The sequence below is a fragment of the Cynocephalus volans genome, chromosome 3 (genome assembly GCF_027409185.1).
Source record: "Cynocephalus volans isolate mCynVol1 chromosome 3, mCynVol1.pri, whole genome shotgun sequence".
In the NCBI taxonomy this organism is placed as follows: Eukaryota; Metazoa; Chordata; class Mammalia; order Dermoptera; family Cynocephalidae; genus Cynocephalus; species Cynocephalus volans.
The window spans coordinates 56,124,054-56,141,587 of NC_084462.1; the positions used below are offsets into that span (position 1 = coordinate 56,124,054).

General features: G+C 36.2%; 1 protein-coding gene across 1 annotated transcript in view; it reads left to right on the forward strand.

The window, feature by feature from the left end:
• Positions 1 to 17,534, forward strand: part of TICRR (TOPBP1 interacting checkpoint and replication regulator) — a 54,605-nt gene that overhangs the window by 30,608 nt on the left and 6,463 nt on the right. Inside the window, exons 11-18 of the mRNA XM_063090722.1 lie at positions 23 to 102; positions 266 to 505; positions 1,017 to 1,113; positions 3,459 to 3,516; positions 5,662 to 5,808; positions 14,024 to 14,114; positions 16,028 to 16,089; positions 16,861 to 16,995. Coding sequence (XP_062946792.1) covers positions 23 to 102; positions 266 to 505; positions 1,017 to 1,113; positions 3,459 to 3,516; positions 5,662 to 5,808; positions 14,024 to 14,114; positions 16,028 to 16,089; positions 16,861 to 16,995 — 910 coding nt within the window. The remainder of the gene's footprint in view (positions 1 to 22; positions 103 to 265; positions 506 to 1,016; positions 1,114 to 3,458; positions 3,517 to 5,661; positions 5,809 to 14,023; positions 14,115 to 16,027; positions 16,090 to 16,860; positions 16,996 to 17,534) is intronic.

The following is a 17,534-nucleotide window of genomic DNA, read 5'->3' on the forward strand; positions in this document are numbered from 1 at the left end:
TAATTTTCTAACTCTCCTTCAGGTGACAGATTTTCTGCGCATGGTGTGTTTAACTGAGGACTCAGCATACCTAGCAAAGTTTCTGGAGGAAATTTTGAGATTGTAAGTTTGATGACTACTAAACTTTAAAATTATTTTGCAAGAACTACATATGTATTGTCTCAGAACTATGGAATTGTAAGAACTATTCCTTATGCTGGATGAGGGAGGGAATAGAGGGTGAGATGGCAATTCTCTGTTCTATATTAACCAATCTCTTCCACAGGTATATTGACTCTATCCCAAGGACACTTGGAAATCTTTACAACAGCCTAGGGTTTGTGATTCCTCAGAAGCTGGCTGGTGTCCTTCCTACAGATTTTTTCAGTGATGACTCCATGACACAAGAGAACAAATCACCACTTCTTTCTGCACCTCTTTTGGCAAGTGCTCACAGCTCAGTGCCAGGCAACACTGAGTCTGACCAACTGGAGGAGCTCCGTACCAGATCAGCCAAGAAGAGAAGGTAGGAAGAATAGAAGGGATTACTTGCACTGTTAGTTATAGTTCTGACAAAGGGCATGTTTAAATCATAGTTCAGTTGTCTTTGTCCATATACTTTACTGAATTAATAGTTATCTGTATCTTAGAAGCCAACTGTTGGAGTTCTTAACAAGCAGCATCTGAAACTCTCTACAGTATTTAGGGAACGTATAGTACTTATTTTGCAGTTCACAAAGCCCTTCCTTACTGTCCACATGGGGTCTCCAGGACCTAGGAGCCTTTTATGAAATAAGCTCAGGCTGAGCTTACTTTTTAAAATTTCCCTTGATGCTTTTCATTGTTAATAACTAGTTGAATTTATGGTGATTACTTTTGGAAATTCTGGGGTTGCCTTGTTTTGTTATAAATCCAGTCTAACCCCAAGATAACTGGCTTTTATTTAAATAATGTTTTATTTTAGACTCTAGTTCCATTTTAACTTAACTGCATGTAACCTCTACGTAATGTGTCTTGACCATTTCTGTTTTTAAAAGGAAAAATCCATTAATAAGACATAAAAGCTTTGTAGAGGGTTCGCAGAATCTTCGACAAATTGAAATTCCCAAAGTGTCCAAGAGAGCTACGAAAAATGTAAGTAATCTCCAGGAGACAAAAGACACAGTTGTATCTTTCTGCTTGAGTTGACACAATAAATAAGAATGAAAGGCAGTGTCTCCTCTTTTAGGAAATGAACATTGGAGGATACAGAAATAATATTAATTGTTTTTATGAATGTGTGTAAAGCTTTAATCCAAGAAATAAATAAATATAAATTTGTTAAGAGATTAACCATTTTACTCAAGTGTGATAGGGGTAATCTGAAGAAAAACAGAAGTAAATGTTAGGAATGAATAAATTAATTCAAAATCTTTAATGTAAATAAGAAAACTTATAAAATAGTAGCTAAAATAAGCAAAGAGGTCACTGAAAAGCAATGTACAATCTGGTTGTATTTCAGAAAGTTCAGGGGCTGGCCAGTTTAGTTGTTTACAGCACAGCCTTATAACACCAAGGTCACAGGTTCAGGTCCCTGTACCGGCCAGCCACCAAAAATAAAAAAAGAAAGTTCAGTAACAAGTTTAAAAAGAAAAAAGAAGACAATGACTGTCATGAAGCCAGGTAGTAATTGGTTTTCCTGTGGTGGTAGATATAAGGACTTAAAGTTTTTATTGGTTGTAAAAAAAGAAACATAGCTGTAATCTATTTACTAAGTGGTACTAAAGTCTTACTAAGGAAAAAGGGAAACTAAAAATGCAATGAAACTTTTGGACTGAATGAACTATCTGAGAAGAGTTAAAATTTCTTTTTCTTTTTCTTTTTTTTTTTTAAAAGATGACTGGTAAGGGGATCTTAACCCTTGACTTGGTGTTGTCAGCACCACGCTCACCCATTGAGCTAACTGGCCATCCCTATATGGGATCTGAACCCATGGCCTTGGTGTTATCAGCACCACACTCACCCAAGTGAGCCACGGGCTGGCCCAAGAGTTAAAATTTCTATGAGAACTAGCTTTAGAAGCATTAATCATTACAATAGTGGTTTGTTCTCTGTTTCTAGATATTTATAAGTGTCCTTTGGAATTGGATGTGAAATTTCTTTATTCACTTTCTTACTGTACCTTACCTGTGAATGAGACACAAATCTTATATATCTTGCAATCCTGATTGAAGAGTGCAAAATCCAAAAGTGGAGGGCCAAAAGTTGTCAGACCTCCTTTCTCACTGGACTTTATAATGATTTTCAGTCCTTTCTAGCACTCTTTTGAAACTTTTGTTTTAGGTTAGCCAGGACAGTTTATTTCTTTAAGACCAGATTTACTGAGATCAGGATTTGATTTTAGTTAATAAAGAATATTTTTTCATGTCAGAATTAGTATCATAGATAAGTGACAGTTCTTTAACAGTAAATCTTTATTTTCAAAAACAAAAGTGGCCCAGATTTACTCTGCATGCTGTAGTTTGCTGACCCCTGTATTAGGAAATCAGATGTATAGCATATTTTTATAATTGTAATTTAACTCTTTAAAAGAGTTATTACTAACCAATATAAATGACTAAGAATTATCATATTTCATGTCTTACCAACAATGTGTTGCTTATGTCATTGAGATCATTCATAACATCTCTGCCCATGTGTGATAGTTTATTCTTCAATTATTACAATGGCATAATTGAAAAAATACACAAAAAATATTTTTAAAAACTGTTCCCTTTTTTAGGTGCACCTGGGGTTTAGACTTGAATTTTCTACTATAATAGCAAGTAAACAGCAATTTGATACAGAAATGCTCCTAAGAGTATAGCCACCCTCTAATTAATAAATATGGCTTTTCCCTTATTTTTAGGTATAAAAGTTATACATGATCATTGTTAAAAAGTGAAATTATATAAAGTTAAAAGTTAAATTGTCCCTTCTCCATCCATTCTTTAGAAGTAATCACCAATGACAGTTTTTTGTATATATTCCCAGGCCCTTTTCTATATATACCAATAACAAACACTAAAGGTTTGTACATATCTGTTATATACACACATATACATAATCATTAGAAATTATTTAACCTACCATACTTATTATTCCTTTTTTTTTTAAACTTTTTCCCCATCACACATCTCTTTCTATGTTAGTATATATAGGTCTTCCTTCTATATCCATTTTTATAGGTTTTCCTTCCTTATTCTTTTAATGTCTGCATTGTATGGGTGTATAATTTATTTATTTGTTTCACTCTTTATGGGTATCTATGGTGTTTCTTATTTTGTATTATTACAATGGAGGTGAGTGTCTTTGGAACATATCTATTTTTGTGCATTTTATTGTTTCTGTTATGGATCTGTATAAGCGAAGTGCAAGGGTCAAAGAGTTCCATGTGGAATTTTTATTCTTTTAAATGAATGCCTATTTAAATTTTCTTATTAGATTTTCTCATCTTTCAGGAGAACTCTTGCCCTGCTCTTCAGCAGCCTCCACTCCCAGTGAAAGATACAGTGCAAGGTATACTTTATTTTCTGCGTTTACGCCAAATTTATTTTGATTGCATGTATTTAAGCAGCTGCATACAATTATAAATTATGGCTTTATATCATTGGTTAATAAAATATGTCCAAATACCATGCCCTAGGGAAATAAGATACTCACATGGTCTCAAAATACTGCATTTTACAAAATAACTGGCCTGAAATCTTTAAAAATGCCATTATTATGGAAGCCAAAAAAGAAAAGAGGCAGTGGAATTGTTTCAGATGGAAACAGTTTAAGCATGATAGCTAAATGCACTCCATGATCCTTGCTTACATCTTAAATTTAGTAAGAAAAAAAAACCTAGAAAGGATATTATTGAGACAAGTAGAGAAATTTGAAGAAGGATTGTATGCTAGATAATATTGAATCAATGTTAAAAATATTTCAAGTGTAATACTGGCATTGTGGTTATGTAGGAGAATGTTCTTATTCTTAGAAAGTACATGCTGATATATAGGGAAGTGAACAGCAGTGAGGCTCACATCTTACTCTCCAGTATTCAGAAGGAAAAATTGTACATATGTAGAGAGACAGATGGAGAAAGGAAATATTGACAGTTGGTGAATTTTAGTGATGGACATATGTTTATTTTATTCTTTGAAATTTTCTGTAGATATTAAACTTTTCGAAATGTTGGGAAAAATAGAAAATAACAAATCAGATTTGGCTTTCAGGTTATAAGTTATTTGCATAGATAGCCTAAGTCGGGTAACAGGTACTCTTATAATAGAGACAGAGAAACATTTTTTGAAACTTCAGTGTGTGTTATTGGTGTCCTTAACATTAATGTTTTTGTTATTGATGGTAAACACAAGGGCTGCTCCCAGTTTGTGGATCCTGGATTACGTGGTTTTTATTTAAATGACCTGCTCTTAGACGAATTCACCTTTGCTGAATTTTTGAGTCACCTCCACCAGACTAATTTGCTTAAGATTAAGGTGCCATCTTGCTAACTTTTTCAAGGATTTCTCGACTTTTCAGCTATTTTTCCTAACTTTGAGTCTAGATAGTCAGAACTCTCATGCTCTGGAATCAGGAAGAGAATTTAAAATTACCCAGCAGATTAGTAAAGTAGTCAAAAGAAGAAGAATGAAATCTGTGGAATTGAAAAGAACAGTTCTCTACAGGGCTGAGCTGAATATAAAGCAGAGAAAAAGGTTCAAAATGAGAAAAATAATCATTAACACTGGGATATATTAAAAAATCTAGGGCCGAGCCCATGGCGCACTAGGGAGAGTGCAGCGCTGGGAGCGCGGCGACACTCCCGCCGCGGGTTCGGATCCCATATAGGAATGGCCGGTGCGAGCGCCGGTCACGAAAAATACAAAAAAAAAAAAAAAAAAAAAAAAAAAATCTATGACCTATATTAGCCATTCTCTTACTAAGAATTATATCCATTTTACAATTAGTAAAGCTTCTAATTTAATAAGTGATGTGTTGGGCCTTCTTTGTTTTCCTGAAAAGTTGGATTTAAATTGGATTTCTAATGAAATACTGTAAACAACTGTATACCCACAAGTTAGATAACATAGATGAAATGGACAAATTCCTAGAAAGATAGAACTACTGAAAACAGACTGAAGAAGAAACAGAAAATCTGAATAGATTTATAACAAGTAAAAAGATTGAATTAGTTATCAAAAAACTACCTACAAAGAAATGCCCAGGACTAGACGCCTTCACAGCTGAATTCTACCTAACATTTAAAAAAGAATTAACACCCTACCATTTATTATGGTCACTTAATTTTTAACCAGAGTGCCAGAACAATTCAAAGAGGAATGAATAGTCTTTTAAACAAATGGTCTTGAAACAACTGGATATCCACATGCAAAAAAAGTGACATTGGACCCTTTGCCTTATGCAAAATAATAAATAATTTTTTTTTTAATTTGTAGGAGTAAACAGTTTTAATGCACCATGGGAGTATACTATTTAGGGAAATCTTATTAGTAAATGTGAATATAACAGTCAGTCTGTAGAACAGTTTCCTTAAGCAGCTTCTATATTTTGGATATCATTCTTTTCTCAGATATGGCGTTTATTGGTGATTATATTTGGCTTCTTTTTCTTTCTTTCTTTTTCTTTTTCTTTTTTTTTTTTTTTTGATGCTTTCAGAAGTGACCAAAGTTCGAAGAAATCTCTTCAACCAGAAAACATGTTCTCCTTCAAAGAGATCCCTAAAGCGAGGGTTGCCTAGAAGCCATTCTGTGTCAGCTGTGGAAGGTCTGGAGTATAAACATGACAACTTTAAGAAGACCAAAGGTACTACATTTTAGGGTAACCAAAAAAAGGGGTGTTCTTTTGTAAGGTTGGTAGTAACGTTCCTTTTTTCATTCCTGACTTAGTACTTTGAGTATTCTCTATTTTTTCTTAGTCACTCTAGATAAAGGTTTGTCAAGTTTGTTGATCTTTTCAAATAACTTACTTTTGGTTTCACTGATTCTTCTCTGTTGTTTTTCTAATCTCAACTTCATTTATTTCCTTCCCTCTACTTGCTCTGGGCTTAGTTTGCTCTTTTTCTAGTTTCTTAAGAAGTTTAGGTTATTGATTCGGTATCTTTCTTCTTCTTTTTCTTCTTTTTCTTTTTTATTGCTCTTTCTTCTTTTTTAATATAGGCATTTACAGCTTCAAAGCACTGCTTTAGCTGTATCCTGTAAGTTTTAGTATGATGTATTTTCATTTTCATCATCTCAGAACATCTTCCGATTTTCCTTGTGATTTCTTCCTTGACCCATTGGTTATTTAGGAGCACATTAATTTCCATTTATTTGTGAGTTTCCCAAGTTCTCTTCTGTTATTGATTCTAGTTTCATTTCATTGAGGTTGGAAAACATACTTTGTATGATTTCAGTCTTTTAAAATTTATTGAGACTTATATTATAGCCTAACATTTGGTCTATCCTGAAGAATGTTCCATGTGTGCTAGAGAAGAATGTGTACTCTACTCTTGTCGAATGAAGTGTTGTTCTATAGATGTGTTAAGTCTAGTTGGTTTATGGTGTTGTTCAAGTCTTCTGTTTCCTTGTTGAGCTTTTGTTTAATTATCCATTATTGAAAAGTAGACTATTAAAGTCTTCAACTATTATTGTTGAATTATCTATTTTTCCCTTCAATTCTGTTTTTTGCTTCATATATTTTGTTACGTGTGTATATGTTTATAATTTTTATATCTTCCTGATGGCTTGAACTTTTTATCAATACATGATGTACTTTGTCTTTTGTAACCTTTTTTTGGCTTTATCTATTTTGTTTGACAATAATATAGCCACCCCAGTTCTTTTGCATAGAATATTTTTTGCTATCCTCTTCAACCTCTTTGTCTTTATATCTAAATGGAGTCTCTGGTAGACAGCATATAGTGTGATCATGTTTTTTAATCCATTCTGCCATTCTCTGCTTAATTGCAGTGTTATTTTCTTAGTGGTTACCTTGGAGATCACAATTAAGATCTTAAAACAACCTAGTTTGAATAAAACCAGTGTAGTTTCAAATAGTATACCAACACTCTACTACTATATATATATTTTTTTCTTTTTTTATTTAAATTTTTTTTCCATTGTACACGTTTATGGGGTACAGTTTCTTGTTTCAATATATACATATATTGTATAATGATCTAATCAGAACTGTTAGCATATCTATCACCTAAACATTTTTCATTTCTTTGTGGTTATAACATTCAAGATCCTCTTTTCATGCTATTTTGAAATATACAATACAGTTATCAGCTGTTGTCACCCTTGGGCACCAGAACTTATTCTTCCTATTTAACCATAACTTTGTAACTTTGTACCAGTCTACCAACCTTTCCCTGGCCCCTACTCCACTCCCTTTCCTTGCCTCTGCTAACCACTATTCTACTCTCTATTTCTCTTTTTTCCTCTTTATTTTTCTTAATTGACCCATGATAATCATATATATTTATGTAGTAAAATATGATGTTTGTGTACATTCATACTATGTGCAATGACCATATCAGGTTGCTTAGTATATCCATCACCTGAAACATTTGTTACTTCATTGTTTTAGGAACATTCAACATCATCTTGACTAGCTACTCAAAGATATACAATACTTTGTTGTTGACTGTAGTCTCCCTATATTACTATAGAACCCTAGATCTTCCTATCTCTCTAATATTTTGGATCCACTGATCACTATCTCCCCATCCCCTCATTCCCTTCCACCATCACCAGTCTCTAGTAACCACTATTCTACTCTCTACTTCTGTGAGATCAACTTTTTTAGCATCCACATATGAGTGAGAATGTGGTATTTTTCTATGCCTGGCTTATTTCACTTAACATTTTCTCCAAGTTCACCTATGTTGCTGCAAATGGCAGAATTTCATTCTTTTTTATGGCTGATTAGTATTCCATTGTGTATATATACCACATTTTCTTTATCTAATTATCCATTGAAGAACATTTAGGTTGGTTCCAACTCTTGCCTATTGTCAATAGAGCCATGATAAACATGGGAGTGCAAATGTCCCTTCAACTTGTTGATTTCCATTCCTTTGGATATATAACCAGTTTTGGGATTGCTGGATCATGTGGTTGTTCTACCTGTAGTTGTTAGAGAAACATCCATACTGTTTTCCATAGTGGCTGTACTAATTTACATTCCCACCAGCAATGTAAAAGAATTCCCCTTTGTCTGCATCCTCACCAGCATTTTGGTTTTTTCTGTCTTGATAATAGACATCCTAACTGGGGTGAGATGATACCTCATTGTGGTTTTGACTTGCATTACTCTGATAATTAGTGATGTTGAGCATTTTTTCAAATGGCCCATTGGCCATTTGTATGTCTTCTTTTGAAAAATGTCTATTCAGTTCCTTTGCCCATTTTTTAATCAGATTATTTGTTTTTTTACTATGAAATTGTTTGAATTCTTTGTATATTCTGGATATTAATCCCTTTTCAGATGCAAATAATAATTGCTTTATATATTTGAGTACTCCAGTGTTAGGTGCATATATATTTATAATTGTTATAACCACTTGCTATATTGGTCCCTTTATCATTATATAGTGCCCTTCTTTGTCTCTTAGTACAAAGATTTTTCTTGGACTGTTAGCAAGGCTGCTAGGCAGGCCTGCATCAAGGGGGTCCCTACCAGCCACTTACCAGTTGGTGGGCAGGGCCACTAGGGAGGCTTACAGTGAAAAGGCCTGTCCAGTAACTTCTCAACTGTTGGTAAGGCCAGTAGGGAGACCTGCAGTGAGGGAGCCTGTCCAGCTGCTTCTGGTACTGTTGGCAAGGCTGCTAGGTAAGACTGTTCAGGACGGAACTACCTGGCCCCTCTTCTCTGGGAGGGGTGGATGCACTTATTTCCAATAGTCCAAGGGCGCATTTGTTAGGGAGAGACCCATGAGCTGTTTTTCTGGCTTGGGGGCTCAGGTGCACACAATTCAGTCAGCTGGTGGGGCTGGGGAGGTAAGGGGAGGAATTGAGGGTGATCCACCTGAGGAGGATGTGCCTGTCTGATCTCTGGCCAGGGATGTGGGGGTGCATCAGTTCAGCAGGACTAGGGTTGGCTTCCCACACTGCAGAACTAGAGTCACAGCCCCTGTGAACCCAGGCTTCAAGCCACTAGGATCAGGGCATCGTAGCTTCTTGTGTGAGTACGCTGAAACTAGGGCATAGCCTTAAGACTGGGGAAACACAGTGGCTACTGACCCCAGGGCAGGGCATGCTCTGGTTTCAAGATGTCCTGCATCAGCTTGGGTCATGAGGGTGAGGGTGGGGAGTGCAACATTTGTATTGGTGTTCTAGAGCGATGCAGTGTGTGTCTTCTAGGCCGCTCCCCACACTTGGCTCTGGGCCTGTCCTGCCAAAGGATCTGCAGGCCTCTGGGGTGAGGGTGGGGGTTGGTGTGGTTTCTCTGCCTATCTTTTCACCACAAGGGAAAATTCTTCCTTCACTGATTGAAGAAGTGTAGCTGAGCCATTTGCTCCTCTCCTCTCTATGCCACCAACCTGGGCTTTCGTGCTCCATAAGGATTTCATCAGTCTCCTGCTTCACTCCTACACTCTCCCACAGATGCACCTGTCAATATTTAGTTTTTCTGTTAGTTGTTCTGGTCCTTCTCTCTGCTCCTATATATTTCTGTCCCTTCCCTTTTATACTGTTATTGTCATAGAATACACATTTACACATTGTGTCCCCATTAATGTAGATTTATAATTTTGTTTTATAGATTTGCCTTTTAAATCATATAGGAAAAAAAGAGGAGTTACAAACCAAAAATACCATAATACTGGCTTTTATATTTTCCTACATATTCACCTTTACCAGTGTTCTTTATTTCTTTTTATGATTTTGAGGTACTATCTAGTGTCCTTTCATTCTAGCCTGAGTATACTCTCTTAGCTTTTCTTATACGGCAGTTTTACCGGTAATGAACTCCCTCAGCTTTTGTTTATCTGGAAATGTCTTCATTTCTACTTTATTCATAAAGGATACAGAATTCTTGGATGACAGCCTTTTATCTTTCAGAACTTTAAATATGTAATCCACTGACTTCTGGCCTCCAAGGTTACTGATGAGAAATCAGCTATTAATCTTATTGAGCAGCTTTTCTATTGCTGTTTTCAGTTCTCTTTGTCTTCAGGTTTTAACTATTTGACTATAATGTGTCTCAGTGTGGATCTCTTTGAGTATATCCTGCTTGGAGTTCATTGAGATTCTTGGAGTAGTGATTCCAAATCAGGGCTTCTTTAAGGATGGTTTTTGTCATTCTTTTTTCCTCTGAATAATCCATACTTTCTTATTTTTTTGTATATTTTGTCATTTTTTTGTTAAGAACTAGATATTAGAGATATTATAATGTGGTAGCTGGAAATCAGATTCTCCCACTTCGCAGAGATTTCTAATCTTTGCTTATGGAGGGCTACAGCTGTTCATTTGTGTATTTTCCAAACTATTTTCATAAAATGTGTATTCTTTGTTGCATGTGGTCACTATGGTTCCTGTTATCTCTGTAATCAGCATGACAAAAGTTTCTTTAAATGTCTGGCTCCATAGAGGAAGGGGGAAAAAGGCGTTCCAGTCTCAGGACTTTGAATATGTCATCCACTGACTTCTGGCCTTCAAGGTTACTGATGAGAAATCAGCTATTAATCTTACTGAGCAGCTTTTCTATTGCTGTTTTCAATTCTCTTTGTCTTCAGGTTTTAACTATTTGACTATAATGTGTCTCAGTGTGGATCTTCTGATAGATAAATCTTCTGATGGATACTGTGGGGAAGGGGGAAATCCTGAGTGGACTGAAACCAAAGCATTGTCTGCACCAATCCCACAGATATTCACCAGACTGACCAAAGCATGCAACCACACATTTTTGGAGGAGAAGGTCCTCGCTATCTGCCCTAGCACCAGCCAGCTGCTCTTGGAATGTAGGCTGCCATCCCCCCTGCAGTGGGCTGAGGAAAAGGGAATAGTAGCTGGTTCATGCACATCATACCCTTACTATAAAGATCAGCAGCCTCTCCCTTTATCAAGCACTTTCCAGGTTGTTATAAGTGTCCCGTTAGGCTCCAGAATTCAAAAATGGTTGATTCTGATCCTTTTTTTCTAGTTTACTAGTTGTTTTGGTAGAGGGACTGGCCTCTAGAGCTTTCTTCTCACCATTTTGCATGACTTTACTCCCCCTGGGGATTACAATTAATATCTTAGGTTACAGAAACCTAGTTCAAATTCATACCAACTTAACTTTCAGTAGTTTAAAAAAACCTTGTTCCTATATAGTTCTATTTTCTATCCCTCCTTTGTGCTGTTATACAAATTGCATCTCAATACATTTTATGCCCATTAACACAGATTTATAATTATTGCTTTATCTTTTAAATCACAGGGGGGAAACAAGTTACAAACAAAAAATACTTTTGTACTATCTTTTCTATTTACTTATATAGTTACCTTTGCCAGTGCTCTTTAATTCTTCATGTAGATCCAAGTTACTCTAGTGCCCTTTCCTTTAGGCCTGAAGGGCTCCCTTTATTATTACTTGTAGGGTAGGTCTGCTAGTGACAAATCTGTTTTGTTTTGTTTTTCCTTAGATCTGGGAATGTGCTAATTTTTCCTTCATTTTTGAATGATAGTTTTGTTGGGTATTTGTTGGGTATAGAATTCTTGGTAGACTGCCTTTTTTCTCTCACACTTTGAATTCTGATGAGAAATCTGCTAATCTTATTGAGAATCCTGTGTACCTGGTGAATTGCTGCACTGGCTACTTTCAAGATTTTCTTTTTTCACTTTTGATAGTTTGATTATGATTTGTCTAAGTTTGGATCTCTTTGACTGTATCCTGTTTGGGTTTATTGAATTTCTTGGATATGTAATGTCTTTCATCAAATTGGAGGCATTTTTGGCCAACATTTCTTCAAATATTCTTTCTGCGCCTTTCTCTCTCTCTTTCCCTTCTGGGTATGTCATTATGCTTGATGGTGTCCCACAGGTGTCTGACACTGTGTTCATTTTTCTTAATTCTTCTTTCTTTCTGTTTCTCAGACTGGATAATCTCAATTAATCTATCTTCAAATTTGTTAATTCTTCTACCTTCTTGAATCTGTTGAGTCTTTCTAATGAATTTTTCATTTTGGTTATTCTACTTTTCAACTCTAGGATTTCTATTTGGTTCTTTTTCATTATTTCTGTCTGTTTATTGATATTCTCTATTTGGCAAGTCATTAGTCTCATACTTTTTTTTAGTACTTTAGATATGATTTTCTTTAGTTCTTTGAACACATTTAATATAGCAGATTTAAAGTCTGGGTCTAGTAAATACAATGTCTGAACGTCCTCAGGAACAGATTCTATTGACTGATTTTCTTTTTCCTGTGTATGGGCCATACTTTTTTGTTTCTTTGCATGTCTCATAATTTTGTTGACAACTAGACATTTTAAATAATATAATGAGGCTACTCTGACAATCAGACCCACCCACTCCCTCACCCCGCCAGGGTTTGTTCTTGTTGCTTTTGTTTGTTTAGTGACTTTCCTTAACTAATTCTTTAAAGTCTGTGTTCTTAGGGGCTGGCCCATGGCTCACTTGGGAGAGTGTAGTGCTGATAACACCAAGGCCACGGGTTTGTACCCCTATATAGGGATGGCCAGTTATCTCACTTGGGAGAGCGTGGTGCTGACAACACCAAGTCAAGGGTTAAGATCCCCTTGCCGGTCATCTTTTTAAAAATAAATAAATAAATAAAGTCTGTGTATTTTGTCATGCATGCCCACTGAAGCCTCTGCTCAGTTGTCTTAGTGGTCAGTTAATGACTAGACAGAGATTTCCTTAAATGCCTGAGACCAATAAGTTTCACAGCCTCTGCTGAGGGGACCCTGTATGCATGTTAGGTCATGCTTTCAACATTCAGCCAGGCAGTTTACAACTCCACTTCATTTTCTGCTTTCCCAGAGTCTCAAGGTTAGCCAGAGGTGACAGCTTAGGGTCTTCTCAGGTCTATTCTGACAAACACACAGTTCTACATAAGCGTATAGACTTTCCAGTGCCCAGGAATGTGTCAGAGGTATGCAAAGTTCCCTATGGACATCTCGTTCCCCAATTTTCCCTGTTAAACTTTTGGTCAGCTTGTTGTTAGCCCCAAATGCTATTACCACCTCAGGCAGCTGTGATGTTTAATAATTGCTGCTGATTGTTTTCAGTAAGTGTCCAGGGAAAAGGTGGTTTGCACTGGGTGAGTTCCGAGTCAGATCCAGTAGACACTAGCCTTGTGAGTAGGATCTGCCAAAGATAGGTCAAATGATGACAGTTATCTGGGAATGAGGCTTTGGAGGAGCTCCAACCCCATTCTGCCCCATCCAGAGGCTGCTAGGTTGGTTTTCAGTGTAATTGTGGACTATTGGTTTTCAAGGCTACCACAGGGCTGGGGAGAGGGGGTTGGGACTTGGGCAAGTTAAAGCTCCACATAGGTCACTGTATTTACTGAGATTCAGCTATTTTTCTTGAATAAATACTCCCTAGACTGTTGCAAACTTTAGTTAATCTCAAGTTCTGAAAAAGTTGACTTTTGACCATTTTTGCCAGTGTTCTCATTTCTTTTATGGAAGAGAGTTTTTCCAGAGGCCCTTACTCCACCATTCTTGCTGACATCACTCCTCTTTCTAGTCATTTTGAACTCACTTTAAACCAGTCCTCCCATGAGTAGCTTGGCTACCTACTCTACTGAAATTTTGTGCCTACTACATTTATTGTACTAATTAACGTTTGTATGGCATATTAGCATTTTTACATATTTAATCATAAATGTAAGAACCATTTTTTCAGGATTGCTTGTTAGGTAAATAATTCATAACATTTTACATTGGCTTGTGTCATTATTTAATCTCTAATCATGCTGATAAACTGTTCCATCGTGTTGAGTCGAAATGTGAACTGCTCCCTTTGCCTTGCCACTGCTTCTTCCTAGAGTTAAGTGAAATTTATAATTAAAGCTGTTTTTACATTTTAGTTCATCACAAACTGCTGACTAAGAATGTGTCCGAGACTCCAGTACATAAGCAAATCTCCAGAAGGCTGCTTCATAGACAAATCAAGGGCAGGTGAGTGACATCCTTGTCTAGGCTTCTTCATAAACCTGCACCACCTTCATAAATAATCTCATGGAGGGGCCAGCCTATGGCTCACTTGGGAGAGTGTGGTGCTGATAACACAAGGCCACGGGTTCGGATCCCTATATAGGGATGGCTGGTTGGCTCACTTGGGAGAGCGTGGTGCTGACAACACAAAGTCAAGGGTTAAGATCCCCTTACCAGTCATCTTTTAAGAAAAATAAAAATAAATAAATATATAAATAATCTCATGGGCCACTGAGATCTCGTTTGCTTTCTCTTGACCTGCATGACTTAAATCTTAACTGTGTTGCTTATAACCAAAGAGCATTTGTGGGAAAACTGTATAGAATGTACTCTTGTCCGGCCTCTTTCACCTGGCATGATTATTTTGAGATTTATCCATGTTGTTGCATGAATCAATAGTTTATCCCTTTTTATTTTTTTACATGATTTATTAGTGTATTCATTGTTACAAATCATACTTATTCTTTAATTTTCTCTAAGTTCATCTTTACATTATTTGTGTGCAGATTTTACATACCAGTGAAAGTTTATAGTATAAATTGCGAGAAGTAGAAATTGGTGGGTTAGAGGGCATATATTTTTTTAATTAGTTATTTTTATAATGTCCTCAACAAATTGTCAAATTAAGTTCTTAAACAGAAACTTGAATATTGCTTTGTGACAGTCAGTTTGATATTTAGGTATAATTTTAGTTTTTTGAAAAAACACTAATGGAATTTAAAATATTCATCTTTTTAAAATTAATCTGTTTTCTTTTTTCTTTATTGAAACATAGTTGATTGTACATATCTGTGGGGTACAAAGTTGAATATCAATACCTGTGTGCAATATGTGATGCTCAAATCAGGATAATTAGTATATTCAACATTATACAATGTAATCATTTTTTGTGGCCCTTTACCAATTCCTCCCTTACCCTTCCCCGCCTCACCCTTTCCCACCTGTGGTAACCTCAGTTCTGTTCTCTCCTTTTGAAAGTTCAGTGTATCATTGTGATTGTTGTATCTTTCTTTCCTTCTTTTTTTTTTTTAAATTTGGGGTTTTTTTAGCTCCCGTTTTGAGTGAGGACATGTGGTATTTCTCTGAGTTTATCCATGTTGCTGCAAATGGTAGGATTTCATTCTTTTTTTATAGCATAGTATTACAGTGTGTAAATAATACCACATTTTCCTTATCCAGTCATTCAACGATGGACATTTAGGTTGGTTCCAACTCTTGGCTACTGTAAACAGAGCTGTGATAAACATGGGAGTGCAGGTATCTCTTCGACAGGATGATTTCCATTCCTCTGGGTATATGCCCAGCAGTAGAATTGCTGTATTGTATGGCAGTTCTATCTGAAGTTGTTTGAGGAACCGCCATACCGTTTTCCATAACAGCTGCACCAATTTATAGTCCTAGCAACAGTGTCAGAGGGTTCCCCTTTCTCTGCATCCTCGCCAGCATTTGTTATTCTCTGTCTTTCTGATAATAGCCAGTCTAACTGGGGTGAGATGATATCTCAGTGTGGTTTTGATTTGCATTTCCCTGATGCTGAGTGATGTTGAGCATTTTGTCATGTGTAAATTAATTTTGATATTGTAAAACTACTTTCCGGGCTGGCCAGTTAGCTCACTTGGGAGACTGTGGTGCTGGTAACACCAAGGTCATGGGTTTGGATCCCCATACTGGCCAGCTGTCAAAACAAAACAAAACTGCTTTCCAAAAAAAAACATTCTAACCACCTCATTCTCAACAATAATCATGGATGAGAGTGCTTACCAGCACTGGTGTCATCAAACCCTGTGACCTGTGTTACCTGGTTAGATGAGAAGATGTCTCTTCAATGCATGGTAATTATGAGGGATATTGAATAATTCTTGTGCTTGTTTTCCAAGGTCCTCTGATCCTGGTCCTGATACTGACGTTGTTGAAGAGTCCCCTGAAAAAGGAGAAGATGGTGAGTATTACCTACTTTTTTTTTTTTTTGCTTTCTATCTAGCTTCATGAAAACTTTTCTTATACTTGTCTTGTAACTCAGCACATCCTGAGATATTTTACAGAAATTGTGATGACAGTGGGTCCACAATTTGTTTATATGTGAATGTTCTTTTACACAAATTTACTGGGATAATTTCTGGAGAAGAAATATTTTTATACAGTCGAATTGTAATTTAGGGTGAGGGCTTAAACTACTGTGTTATACAAAGTGCTGTGGCTTATTTTTAAAGTATACAAGAATTAACCTTTTTTTTAATGCTCAAGTTAGTAATGTTTTCTGTGGGAAAATCAGAAAGTATAGAGAAGTGAAAAGTTTAAAAATCACTTGGTAATCCTACAACTCAGAAATACTCTGTTCACATTTTACAGTATACTTTCACTGGTTATTTCTATTCAAATTTATGTAATATACACAAGATGTAACCTGCATTTTTTTTTTTGCAAAAGTCATACATACCTTTTTTTACCCTACATCATGCTTAACGGTGGCAGTTTCTGAGACTTACGAAGGTGACAGTCTACTGGATTAGTGTTTTTTAGATACTGTGTTGAGACCATGTATCAAACCCCTCCTAGCTTCTTAAGAGACAATTCAGAAGTCTCTTAAAGCCAGTAACTTGTTGAATTTCTATCTTGTATGTGGTATTACATACATTTCACCCATTTCCGATAACATGGAAAAATGTCAAGCTTGTAGTTCTCCCTGGTTACTGTGGTTCTGGTTTTGCAGAAATAAGTTTGAGACGAAGTCCTCGAATCAAGCAAATGTCATTTAGCAGGACAAATTCTGCTTCCTTCTATTCTGTGTCTCAGCCAAAGTCTCGAAGTGTGCAGAGAGTCCACTCATTCCAGCAAGACAAGTCAGGTAACATGCAGGCTGTCTGTCCTCACAAGTCTCTGCTGACTTGTTGAAGTATTTTGGGGAAAAGAAGCATGAAATTTGACATTTTATTTTTTGACATTGGAGAAGTAGAATAGGTATGTATACTGTGGGTTCAAGGTGATGACTTAGATGAACAATCCATGGCCTTTATAATCAGTCAGTCATCCCTTGGATCTTACAACTGGTTGTCCACACTATCATTATAGGTAGCTCACTTGTTCTAGGGGAAATTACCCATAATTTCCTCCGTAAAACCAGATCCTACAAATATCTCAAGTAGAAGGTGATATCTGTTTGTCTTTTTCTTCCTTCTTATACCCATGATTAGCCTGGATAGTCAATGTATTTTTATACTTATATGTACAAATTAAATTTTTCAGTTGCCTACATTTCCTAATATAGGAACTGGAGTTAATATGCAGTCTTCTTATTAAAATTCAGGAAGGCAACAATCATTGCAGTTGCTGATGTAATTAGGTGGGATTTTTCTCCCTAGTTGCTCTGAAAGATTATTGTTGTCT